This window comes from Haliaeetus albicilla, chromosome Z, assembly GCF_947461875.1.
Source record: "Haliaeetus albicilla chromosome Z, bHalAlb1.1, whole genome shotgun sequence".
Classification (NCBI taxonomy): domain Eukaryota; kingdom Metazoa; phylum Chordata; class Aves; order Accipitriformes; family Accipitridae; genus Haliaeetus; species Haliaeetus albicilla.
Window position 1 is genome coordinate 3,856,423 of NC_091516.1, and position 13,724 is coordinate 3,870,146.

Genomic DNA, 13,724 nt, shown 5'->3' on the forward strand with positions numbered 1-13,724 from the left:
CCTTTACACCACATTGGCCCTGAAAAAGGGCTTTTTTGAATGGGTGCAAGTCACTGTTAAGCTGCTGTTACAATGGATGTGAGGCCTGTTTATTCTGCTGACCTGAAGAGGGGCTTAGCCTAAAAAAGAATTGTGTATGATTCTGTAACTTATTGACTAAATAAACTTGAAAGCAACTTTGTGTATGGTACAAGGGATTAAGGTTTTCTGTTTTTAAAGGACAACCTGTTGTCAGTTTGCTAGAAAGAATAAAAAATACAAGCATGTGGAAGCATGTAGGGGGAGACTATTTTGTTCTATAATGTTAAACGCACTTTTACACAGATCTTCTTCCCTATAATGAAGCCAAGAATGCTTTGTTTTCACAAACAAGTAATTCCTTCATATAAACCCCCACAGTTTTATCAAGTTACTTATATTCCATTTAGAAGGCTTTTGAAAGTGGGACATTTACAACACACTTAAATTACAACCAAAAATTAGTATTTTGTTGCTTCTGCATTTCAGAAAATAAGGTGTTCACAGCTCAGGCAGAAGCATGTCAGAATCTCAGAGTATGATACACTAACTACATGTGGTATTTTTAATGTGTCTACGAACAAGACTAGAAATATGTCTGAATAATAAAACAATTTTCATGGTACAGATAAGAATTTCAGGGATGTTTTATCTTTTATTATGATCAAAATTCTTAGATATTCAGCTAATAAAGACATAGAAAGTATCCACATTAATAAAAAAGGACATAAGAATATTAAAATAATAAATTTTCAATTTCTATTAATTTAAATCAGAATTTTTAAACTAGTTAATGTTCAGTACTTTCATACAGTAAGAATTTTTGGGTCTATAATTAATGTTTTACTTATTTGCTGCTAAGACCACAGCTTATGTTTTCCTAACAGAATTGCGCATATTCAAAGTCAGTTTGGCTCCCAAAATGCTCTTTGATTTTGGGACTAGTAGTTAGTTGAACAACGACTGGTAGGGAAGACAACATCAGGAGACAACTCTCTACAAAACAACCCCTGATACTGCCTGTATTCACAAAGCTAAATATAGATCATTTAATGTTTATATACTGTAATACGACACCCCTGGAATCAAGGTATTAAGAAGGCAGGTGGCCATCAATCACAGTTCTAAACCACAGTAACTTCTCCTATCTGCCAGCAGCTTGTTTTGTTAAAAAAACAAAATAGTGAGTATTCTTTTGCTCCCTTATTCTAACCAAAGTCAGTCAAATGGAAAAGTATTTGATAAACATAGAAACAGTCTTATTTAACTTGTTTTCCCAGATGCAGAATTGTACTCAAATCCAAACTTTTATCTCTATTCTTAGATAATAAAGAGAGAACAGATGATGTTGTGATGTGGTTAAGAAGTCTTATTGGCAGGGGTCTGAGTGTTAGCCCAGGACTGCTTTGCTCATTTCAAACAAATTTCAGCATAACCCTGCACCAATGTCTATTGTGCACATGCTTAAGAGTGTTTTTAAAATTTTTATTGGTTCTGTTTTTCATATCCATCTGCAAGCTGCCACATTGTAGTAATATGAGTCTAACTGCAAGTCTTGGGAGGATGGGAAAAATAATAACAGAAGCATTCCTGAAATCTCTGAAGTATTATGGAATAGGTTTCGATAAGTCATTGTGTTGTGATTTTATGATGTGAATATTGAAAAATTATCTCAGCTGGAATTAAAAAAAAGGCTTTCCACATTCGTATCCTCCTGTCAACACTATTTCTAATACACTATGAATTACTGAATCTTATGGCAGCAGTTTCCACCTATGGTACATGAAAGCTACTTTGACTTCTTTTGTGTGTATATAGGGTTGGGACGGACTCTTAACCACAGCAGATGCGGCTAGCAACTTGGATAGGAAAACTTATCTCAGGCTTTGGGAGAGACCATCACAAATGACTAAATTAAACACTGTAAACTGAGATGTGTGAATTGAAGATGGTGATTTATGCTAACACCTTCACATATGTACAGAAGTATACCTATGATCAATGAGTGTAGCTTAACTGACAAATGGTAACCTTGTCAGCAACTCAGTACACCCTTATACCTCTCAATGATGCAGAACTGAGCACTGATCATCCTGTATTTCTGACCAGTGTAAATCTAGAAATTAAAATCCACATTTACAGGAGCTTAAGAAACATTTCTGTGTTCTGGTCTTTTCTTAATGTGATTCTTTGACACTGTCCAGGAGTTTAGAAAGTCAGAAGTAATCATTTGAACCAGGAGTGACTAGCCACAGTGCAGATGAGGGAGGACAGTTTATATAGTTTGTATGAACTAAACCCATCCTGTAGAAATGCTTCCTTAAAAAAGAGGGCCAAATGACTTCAAGCCCCTTGAGTCTCAGTTGAGACTGGCATTATTGCATTATTTTCAGCAGATGTAGGAGGCTTAGCTACATTGCCTGAGGATAAACCCAGCCTCAGCACCTATCTGTCACATGCTCTCTTTAAAGCCTATGTATGTTCTGAATACCGGACAATTTGAAGATTGGCTCATAACCTTTGCAGATAACTTGAATAAGTTTACATTTATGTGGGCTCAAACTCACCGGAACTGGCAAAAAATGGCAAAATTACAAACCAAACCAGATGTAATACCAGAACAATCTGGTGTTTGTGTAATCATGTGGATGAGTGAGGGTACACTTGAGCTGAGTAGTCAAATTTATAGATCATATTGCTTCCTATTAAAAATATTTTGACAGTTACTGGGTTTTGCTGCGTTGGGTTTTATTTTTTTGTTTGTTTCAGTTTTTTTGGGTCGTCCCCCCCCCGAAAGTAACAGTAACCTCAAACTTACACAAATTCAAATAGAGTATATATGGACAATTTTTGAATGATACCCAAATTCTGCCCAAAGCGTATCTATCTGCTGATATGCAAGTCTATGTCTCTCTGTACTGCCCATAATCTTGAGCATTAATACAGTCAATTTAAAGCTGGCTACTCTACAAATCTTCTTCAAACTTGTAGTTTGATAATTTGGTGTGTCTGCTCCATCACCTGAAGTTTCCAAGATTTCAGGTACACTTTATCCACTCCCATCCCCCCAAATTACTGCTAAATGTGACTGTAGTGCAGAAAAACATGGAAAAATAGCCTTAAAAATTACATTTTGTAGGACCCTCTCCATTGGCCACTACTTAATTAGAAACCTGACTGAATCAGTTAAGCATGATAAATCCTGGCAGCTGCTTTGGTATGATATGAGCTTAATAAACAACAGGGAGCTTGTGGAGAGTGGGGCAGCTGTTTTACCAGAGGATGAAATTTTGATGAACAGCTCACTTCAGCTCTAATTAGTAGTAACACACAGGCAAGCGGGGTTTTCAGTAGGCAAGAGAGGGAACTATGCCGACTACTGCAATCTGTTTGGAAGGTAAAAAAATACTTACAGAGCCGTAGACTTTTCCTTTCTTGTTCATGGCTAAATAATAGTTGCTCTTAATGGACTTAACTGCCACCACTCCGATTTCTACAGATGTTATCTCCAATATGCCTAAAAAATAAAAATTGAGCTATTTTAACACTTCAGTAGAGGATTTTCTCACTATAGAAAAGGTAATAAACCTGAAAAATCCTAAACTTCTAATATTCAGAACCAACTGACCAGCAAACTTTAGCTAAATTCTTCTCTAAACCATTGCAAGAATATACACAAACATTGTTTCAATTAACGTTTCCTTTGCTAACCCTGCATTTTAAATGCCATAAATACTGAAACAGCTCCATTCTTCATAGCAGAGTTTACTGAAATTTATCAGAAGAGACATCTGAACCACAGCATTAAATTAAATCTATAGCATATGTCAATAGAATGTTAGAATTACCCCAATCTTCAAAACCAGTGGTAAACTATTTATTCCTTGTAGGACATTCAGATAAACTAAATCTCTTGGCTGCACTGACCTGATAAATTCACTTTTGGCAAGTATGTTGACATTTTGGGATATAGTAAGACTAACCGTAATGGCCACATTATCTTTGTCTTTCAGATATCAGAAACATTTTGCTCTGTTTGTAATAGATATGATTAATTTTTTTTCTTTAAAACAAACTCTGGGATTCTGGATGGCTCAAGGGGCCAGTAATGGGAGTAGTAATGGGAGACAAGAGATTTTCATCTCTATGTTTTCTGCCCTAGAGCATACTTATTTGGGAGTAGTAGAAGTTACTACAACTTACATTATGACTTCAGAGATCCCTTTTCAGCTATTACTAGAGTAACTGGATGGCTATGTTGTTTCAGGATTGAGTCTTAATACAGGATAAAAATGGCTCCAACCAAATAACTTCTAAATGGTCTATCCAGGTAGTACGCTTGGCTCCAACATTTCTCCTGATATTAAAGTAGTAGTAGTCAGAACAATAGCCAGTCTAACTCAGTGGTGTCTAAGGGTCTACCAGTGGGGAAATTAAAGGAGGGCCAAAAGTGCTGAGAAATTGTAAAGAACATCCTAGACCAAGCCAACAAATAATGTGACAAATAGATGAGCTGGAAAAACACTGATGAGTTGCTACCTGCATAAAAAAAAAAAACCAAACAAAACTGCAGTAATTTCCTCCAAAATATGTGCTATGCTTTTTGTCTGAGTAGGATAGTACTGGAAAATCCATACGTTTTTTCATTTACTTAAAAATTCCTTATGGTAACCACACATCAACTGAAGCCAACAGTGTAACTTGGTATTCAGTGCTTTTTCTGGAAATGCTGATTTTCTGTCCGTGAAAACTGAACGCTGTCTGTTCAGACTTTGCAGCCATGTGGACTTCAGTGTGCAGCGGAGGTGCGGAGGAAGTTCTTTCACTGTAAAGTTTTTTGAAAATGAATGCTTTATAACGATGCAAAAGTCATTCTGTATGGCTATTGAACTGGTCTATGCAACTCAGGAGTGAGGGTGTTACTTTTTCTGTGACTAGAAGCAGACTTTGATGTTATCTGGGCAGTGTCTGTGAATTAAGCATGAAAAACTAATAGCTGATTTTTATTGGGAAGTAAATGATGACATAGTTTATGCATGTGAAGAAGAGAGAGAATATCAAACTAGGCAATTTAACATGAAAGACCTCCTTTTATTGTCAAAAACCCAATCCTAGATGCATTTTAAAATATATATAAAATTCTATACTTATATAAACTGCACAAATTTTGATATGAAGATATATAAATTCCAGTGCAATTACCAGACACTTTGTGTTTACTTAGCAAGAAGCATTAGGTTGGCCACAACTAAAAGGTCTATAGTCCCTCCATATGAGAAAGACTTCAGTGAGAACTGTAAGATAAAAACCAGCAGGTCTAGGATCTAGTAAAGCCCTTCAGAAAGTGGACCATATCAAACCAGAAATGCTATCAAAAAAAAACTTTCTTGTCCAAACCTATGAAGACATGAAAGTGGAGGATTATTTTGTTTGAATGTTGGTATCAAAATGCAAATATAAATGTTGATAGACACAAATGATCATGTATTATTAAAAAACCAACAAACCTGATAAAGCTTTCTGCTGTAAGATTGTTATGGTAACATTCTTAATTGCAGCATGAAAAATCAGCAGTGCTAAGGATGGACATATAAACTAAGAAAACTTCATCTATGCAGTGAAAGATCTGAATATCCACTGAGCCATGTGAGAATAATTCTGTACCAATTGCCTCTTGGGCTTTAAACCCAGACTTGAACAGAGTGAATGCAGTTACATAAAGCACTGCAAGTCTGCTACCTGTGAGGGGGTTAAAAACAACAGTTTCCAAAATCAGCTCACTCCATCATCAGTGGTGTCCAACTCAGTAGCAGCAATGGCCCCTCTGAAAAGGCCCCTCTGGTATCTGGAGCTGCCTAACTACTGCCAAGCCGAAAAGATATGGCCGGTTATTTAAATGAAAACTCTAAACACAACTTCATTAGCTACTTATATGTAATGTTAGCTTGAGAATTAGCACGAGGTGCTTAGGTGGAAATAAGAGGAGCTATAATTTAGGGGAACTGTAATCTAGGACGACACAGAAAATGTGAGGGAAGAGTCAGTTAAGACCCTTGACCTACTTTTAAGGCTAACTTGTCTACTGTTGCAAAGCAGCCATATATCATTTTCCATATGTAAAATGAAGAGAATTATACTCTCTAATCTCAAGAAAAGTTGTGAGTCATTGATAGTCAGCTCATATATACCAGTGTCATGCTGTTGATATAAGCAGATCAGTGAGTCCATACCAGCCAAGACCTATTATGCTTGTATTACTCTTAGAATGTTGCTCATTTTCACAGCAAAGAAAAGCCAAAGTTGCTTTCTTGATTTTCTGTGAAAGCATTAAGACAGAGCAGTGGTCTTTAATATTTCTCTCCTGCAGGACATCTCCTGAACTATTTGTGCTTGAAATCAGTTAAGTGGAGTGCCTTAAGTGGATGAGAACCTATTAGAGGGTAAGAATGTGGTGCAAGCAGTGCTACAATGCCCATTTCTTTTTATGAGTGACATGGGGTTTTGTATTTTCCATGCCAAAAAGTGATGAGAAGAATTTAGTTAATTCTTTCTACAGAAATTAATTGCTGTAACCTGAACCATGGCACTGTGGATCCACTAGGCTGGGTCCATTTCTAACAACAGCAGTAAGAAAAAAAAAAAAAAAGAAGAAACTGGCATAACATATGCCATTATTAATTTTTATGTTGAAATGGATTACACAGAGTTATATTTTGTCATATTATCCTTGTAACAATGACACCATATTAGTTCATTTCAATTGACTATTACACTTGCAGCTGAAGGAGAACAGTGCTTAAATAAGAAACTTGCACTGAATTAACCCATTTTAAATCTCTTGCACTTGAATGATGGAGACACACTGCTCTTCAGTACAATACCTAAGTTAAAGCAACAGAAGTATTCATATAATTCATGAAAATATAGTAATTTTTTCTGGTAAAGTTTGTTTGCAATCTCAAACTCCATTATATCCACAGTGGGGCAGCTGAAAGTAGGTCATAAGGACAAATGTTAGTACATTTACATCACATCCACAGTAACTAGCCTGATTATGCCTAGTTACACTATTTAACTGGAGCCAAATATAGCTGAATTCTTTGGAACTATTATTAGTTTGTTCTCATCACCAATGATCGGGGATTTATTCTCACTGAATGTGTTTTGTATATTTGGAAGTTGAAAAATGTGTAATGTTCAGTGACAATTTTGCATATTCTAACCTCTGCAGTACTTTGGGGGGGAGAAGGGGAAATTTTAATGGCTGTTTTTCTTTCGAATGAATCTAAAAGTCTTGAATCTAATACCCCTTGGGTAGCAGGGACATAATTTGGTACTTATCTACTCTACTACTCTCTGTACACCCTGGAGACTTCACTGGAGTTACATACTAGTTACAAGCACAGAACTAGCTTTTGTGTAGATTGCAAATTATTCAGTATTATTTACAGATTTTCTCAGGAGGAGATTCCCTCATAAGTTTGACAGAAATCTACTGAAGGCAATAAGAATCTTTTCATAGGTGTCAGTGACGTAGACACAAATTTCAAAAGTCAGCATGAGAGCACCAATTCATCTGACATGGATCTACGAGCAGAAGTCATAAGTACTTTTCAAAACTTTGAAAAGACTGGATTTAAATCAAATGCCTTTGATGTAAGGGTGAAAATATGTATTTGATTATTCTTGAGTCATTATTAAATTCAGCAGGAATGTATAAAAAAAAGAAATCGAGACATACAGTATGAAGGTTAAAACTGTAGTGTTTTCACTATCTAATGGAACTGACTTCTTTGAGGGCACAAATAATTTTGTATTTTCTTCAAGGTTTATGTAGCAGAGTCTCGGGCTGTGATTGGACTTCTATATTACTGCAATAAAAAAATATGTTTTCCATGGGCTCTCAAGAATAACTCTGTAAAATTTCATATTCTTCAAGTGCTCCAGGCTTGGACATAAGAGCCTATTAGACAATATGGCTGAAAGGATACCAGACCACTGTGGGTACTCCACTGGCCTTAGTTAGGAAAGCTATTCTTGACAGATGATTGATCTCAGACACCTCCAAAAAATGCGTTTCTACGACCTACCGTGTAACTTATTCCACTATCTACATTAGAAAGTTTTTTTTAGTATCCAATTTAAATGGCCTTGTTGTAATTTGAGCCCATTAATTCTTGTTTAAACTGTAAACTAACATAAAAAAAGAGATTTTTTTTTTCTTTGCAGAAACCTTTTACATATTCAGGAATTATTATCACACCTACCTATCTACCTACCAACTTTTGCTCTCTGAACAATCCCAGTTTTTCAATGCTTTCCTTAAATCTTTCAGGTTTTCTAGATCTTTGAACACTCCTGTTGCTTTTGTTCACAACACAGCCATAGTACTCTTGCTGAAATCTTACCAGTGTTAATACATGAAGGAATATTTCACTTTTCCTGCAAAGGATATATGCATACTCATACATTTATGCATACTTCCTTTTTTTTTTAGACTAATATGATAATACTGATTCATGTTTGATTTGTGATCCATCACCCTTGCATACATGGAAGAAATGTAAGCAATCATTCCTCATTCTGTAGTTGTGAATTTGATGACTCCTAGTTAAATGTCATACTTTGCACATGCCCCATTTAAGTGGTCTCTTGTTTATTTTATAATTTCTCTAATTTGTCAATGTTGTTTTGAGTTCTTATTAGTCCTCCAAAGTACTTGCAACTATTCCAAGTTTCATATTGCCTGCAACTTTTATAACCATATTTTCAATTCCTTCATTCAAATTATTAATGAATTTTTGATTAGGAGATACCTTGAAGAGACTTTGCGGAACTTGATGCCTCTGTTCAGATTGGCAGTGAAAAACTGGTGAGTCCTGAATATGGCTTTCCATAGTGTAAGAATTCCACTTATATTTTGCTTGCTGGTCTTGGTTAAGAGAATATCATTAGGGACATTAGTTTCAAAAATCTTTCCCAAACTGATGGTATCTACTGCTTCTCTGCTACACATGAAGATTTTTATCTCATCACAGTTGAAAATTAGGTTGGTTTGATATTACTTCTCTTTGATTAATTCTTTGATTAATTATTTTTGGTTGATAATTTCTCAGGTGCTTATAAACATATATTTAAAAATTGCTTTTCCCATTTTTTTTTCTCAGGATATGATGATTTGTCTCTAGGTCTTTGTTTTTTTCCCTTTTAAAAGATAGGTATTATATTTACTACTTCCTCAGTTACGTGGGGAGTCATTTTTCTCCTCAAGTTTTCAGAATTAATCTCTAAAGGCTTGCCAGCCTACTCAGTAGAGCAAGTAAATTTTATCAAGTGAAAGACAGATAACATCTGACTCATTTTCATTTTGTTCTCTCTCTATTCCAACCAATGTTAGCTTCTCTTTGGAGCTCCTGTTTCTTTTCTGTGAAGACTGAAACAAAAAAGGCATTTCAGCATACTTCCTTGTACGTTTCTTGTATCTGACTTTATAACATTGCCTGGGCTCAGGCATTTCCATGCCTTAAAACTTTTCATTCCAAGAGAATGTGTAAAGTAATTTCCATGATATCATGTGACTTGCAATTAGGCTTGATAATAAGCACTACAAAAAATTAATATTCTTAGGGGGAAAATTCTCGTTAGTAGTTACTCATTTCTGGTTCCATGCTTTTTAGGAACTTGGAAAGGAAAATAGAATAATAAAAAAAAAAATTATTCTGTGGCCTCCATTATGGTTTTAAAACAGATAGCACACTATTATTTTACAGCCATAACTCTGTAAACTTCAACAATTACAACTAATCCGCTTTGACCACATGCACTGTAAAAGCATAGCTTTCAATACCCAAACCATTTCCAAGTCATTATAATTAGAAACATTTCAAATATCAACTTGAGATGTGCCCTGTAGCTATGCATGTGCTCTCTTTACAGGTCTCAAAGGCTAGAAACATACTCCCAATAGAACTCAAATATATTTAACTTAAATAAACTGTATTTTTATAGTTTGTCAAAGTGATCATTATATAAATGACAAGGCAACAGAAAGCTGACTGGCTGTCTTGCTCTGCACAGAGGGACTGTAAAAAATACAAGTGAAAAATTTCACTTACGTAATTCTGTATGCTAATTCCAAATGTCCTATGTTTTTATAAAAATGCTGGTAATATGAAGCAAAAAAATTACAAAATATCCTAGAACTTGAGTGAAATTTTGTCAAGCAATTTGTTAGGAAAGACAACTTGACAGAGTACCAGATGTATTATCGAGGCAGTACTGCAATGGATTCAAGCATACCCTGCAAAGAGAACCACTTGATTCTGGGACCAAATTCAACTTTGCAGTGTGAGGCAGTGACCATTTTTCTGTAGCTGCGTCATTGGTGTAATAAGTTCTTAAAATGCACTTTAAATGTCTGCAACCCTAGCTGCAGTCCTCTTAATGTAAAGGAACAGGACCACCTTGCACCTTCCTCCCCCTTTCAGAGATTATCCCATATACATGGCAACCTACAGGCAACCCCTCCCTCCCTTGCCCTCTCTTCTGTCTGCATAAATACCACAGATGAAGAGTGCGTTCAGCTGGATGGAATGTGATGATGACTGAGAGCTTCCAAAACTTTCCAGTTTCCCAAATGGTGACAAGAACCTGCTGGGCCTGTGAAGACAGCTGCTGCTTTTGGTGGAAAGGATGGAAATTGGTAACATTCCTCTAAACTGACTTTTAAGAACTTTGTGTGCATCCTCCAGGGAGCTTCTCTGAAGGGGTACCTTTGACTGGCATTGGCTTGGGTCAAACAAAGTTTGTGATTAAGGCATAATGTTAAAGATTTGATATTTCAAAAAGCTGCTCTTAGTAGCTGGTTAGAAGAAATGAGACTGGTTGGATGTGGTCATGAAAGAGTGAAGTGCTAAGGATTATGAGCCCACTAACTCTCTTTCCACTCTGTTTCACAAGTTACACCTGTGCAAAGCAAGTTGAAAACATCCCCCAAATGAGAAGTTATAGTTATCCCTATCTTTTATTTGTTTTTCATAAGAATTATTGACAACAGAAGGAGGAAGATGGTGGAAGTAGAAGATAAAACAAACCTAGAAAACTGAAGATGGTCTAAGCAAGACTTGCTTTTGGCAGCTTTTTCAATGAAGCAAAGTAGTTCCACTAAAATGTGATCTCTTACAGACTTTGCGGTTTTCTTTGGAACGCAGCTTAAGATACAAATCTCACAACCCATGATGCCACAGTTATGGGCAGAAATCTCAGATAATAACCAACCTGATCCATAACCTGAGCTTTGACTTAAAACTAAAACTTCACCTGAAGTTAAATCAGTTTGGTGCTTTTTATTATTATTTAATATTTTCTGAGACCTCCACCCTTCCTGCTCTAAATCAGAAGTGAAAGTACTGAAAGACCACAAAGCAAGCTGCTAATGTGTCATAGTTAGATCAACTATAGCCAAAATGTGAATGTCCCATGAACTTTCCAGTCCAATTCCCACATCTGATGCATTTGGATAAGCCTGAGATATGTATCCAAACTTCTGGAAGGCTGTGGGAAGAGGACCTCTGAGCCTTCCTGCATTAGCACAATATCAGCATAAGATGTGAAATCTCCTTGGTGCATAAAGATCACATAAAAGACTAATTATTAGAGCCCTTTCTCAGACCCACAAGGGGATTAAAGGAAACTAAACTGCTTTTCCTTTCCTTATCTGCTGCTTTCATGGCTTTAATTTCAGAGCAGAGCAAGGACCACTCAGCCAACGCTCGTCTGTAGAGGAAGTAAATGGAAAGGTGGCAGAAGTAGGGTACATGGGAAGAGAGAACCTCATTAGTAATGCAGTAGTGAGAGCTGTTGGTTAGCAAAGGAGGAGTTTAAGTTTAGCTACAAGAATGGCAGGAATCAATTTAGCTAGTATACATCCTGACATGTAACAGAAACAATTAATTCAGGAATACAGTTAGCCTAAATGTCCAAAGTTAGATGGGTTAAACTTAAGCAAAGGAAATGCAGAAGTGACTTTGAGGACACATCTATGCTGTCAGTTGAGATGAGTTCAGATCTGCCCTCAAGGACACCTTGTCCATCACTTTCATCACTAACATGCAAGCATGTAATCAGATTTAGCCAAAGTGCTAAAACTGTCTTGCAGGAGGGAAGATAAACATGTTTGCTTCCTTCACATGGATTTAATTCATGCTGTGGACAAGGGGTGGCTACAGGTAGGGCCAACTGTACCTAGCTCTGTTAATCAGAGCTCAGATTTCTTGAGCTCCATGCTTTAAGCCAAGACGGGAAGAGATACAGCCAGCTACATGAATGTTGATGGAAAATACAAAGGTCTGAACATTTCAGCATGCTTGACACCAGCATTGCAAGAATTGATTGATAACTTGTAGGTTAGACACAGACAGTGTCAGAATCCATTATCTGATCTGTTTCTGGGATGGAGGAGTTATAACTGATGACTCATACTGATCAAGAAATGGTGGCAATTCATATGCCAATAGAAAAAAAGGAAAACAAAACACCCCCGACCCCACCCCCACCTAGTATATATGGTTAGATGCAGGGTTGTAGTTATCCGATTTGTTAGATCTCTTGACAAAGATGGCTTAAACAGTTTCAGCCCTCCCTTCCCCCAGATACTTCTTCCTGCCTCTGTGCTGAAGTTCACCAACCCTTCAAATATAACTGTTTGTGGAGCAGCACTATAAACAAAATCATTGGAATGATCTGGCTTGGAAATAACTCTGAATAGAAAACAAATCAACTTAAACCCCTAAGGACTAAACAATCCAAGCCTTTGCAGTCATTCCTAGTAGTATATGTTTTCTAGACCTCCTATTGCTCTCTTTCTGGTCTCTTTCCAATTGGCTAATTTTTTTGAAGTGAGGTGCCCAAGACTGGACCAATGTTCTAACTAAGGCGTAATGGGTACTGAATTGAGCAGAAAGATTACTTCATGTGTTTATAAGGAAACTTGGATCCCAATCCAAATCCTAATCGAAACTTGGCAGTCCATATATGTTTCCATTTAGTAGACAGGACCAGGCACTCAGGATTTCTGCCAAATCTTAAATTTCTAGGTTTCCACAGAAATACACAGGAGAATGGAAAGCTTATAAGAGACTAGTACAGCTCAGTAAATTTTCTCAGGGGTGTGCGGAACTGCCTACTTCAACCTAGGTGGAATCCTGAGTTATCTTTCACATGCATGGTCGTTACGTTCACCTCCTGCATTTTACCATTTCTATAAGTTTCAATGTGAATAATTGCAAATTGGAAGAAACTGGATGGAGTTAAGGCTGTTCCATTTATTGCCCATCCCAACACACAAGGAAGGGAAAATGCATAGGCAGTGGCACTGCAGAAGAAACAGTCAAAATGCATGGTGACTGCTAGGAGGAGTAGCTGTCCATCACCTGTGTCGTGGTTTAACCCCAGCCAGCAACTAAGCACCAGGCAGCCGCTCAGTCACTCCCCCCCCATCCAGTGGGATGGGGGAGAAAAATCGGGAAAAGAAGTAAAACTCCTGGGTTGAGATAAGAACGGTTTAATAGAACAGAAAGGAAGAAACTAATAATGATAATGATAACACTAATAAAATGACAACAGTAGTAGTAAAAGGATTGAAATGTACAAATGATGCGCAGGGCAATTGCTCACCACCCGCCGACCGACACCCAGTCAGTCCCCGA

At 36.9% G+C, this 13,724-nt stretch overlaps 1 protein-coding gene across 8 annotated transcripts in view; it reads right to left on the bottom strand.

Moving 5' to 3' along the window:
- The window catches only part of FGF10 (fibroblast growth factor 10), a 92,674-nt gene that overhangs the window by 3,570 nt on the left and 75,380 nt on the right, over nucleotides 1–13,724 (bottom strand). For all 8 annotated transcript variants that reach the window (XM_069776983.1, XM_069776978.1, XM_069776980.1 and 5 more), the window contains one exon: nucleotides 3,432–3,535. In XM_069776983.1, the coding sequence (XP_069633084.1) occupies nucleotides 3,432–3,535 (104 nt within the window). The remainder of the gene's footprint in view (nucleotides 1–3,431; nucleotides 3,536–13,724) is intronic.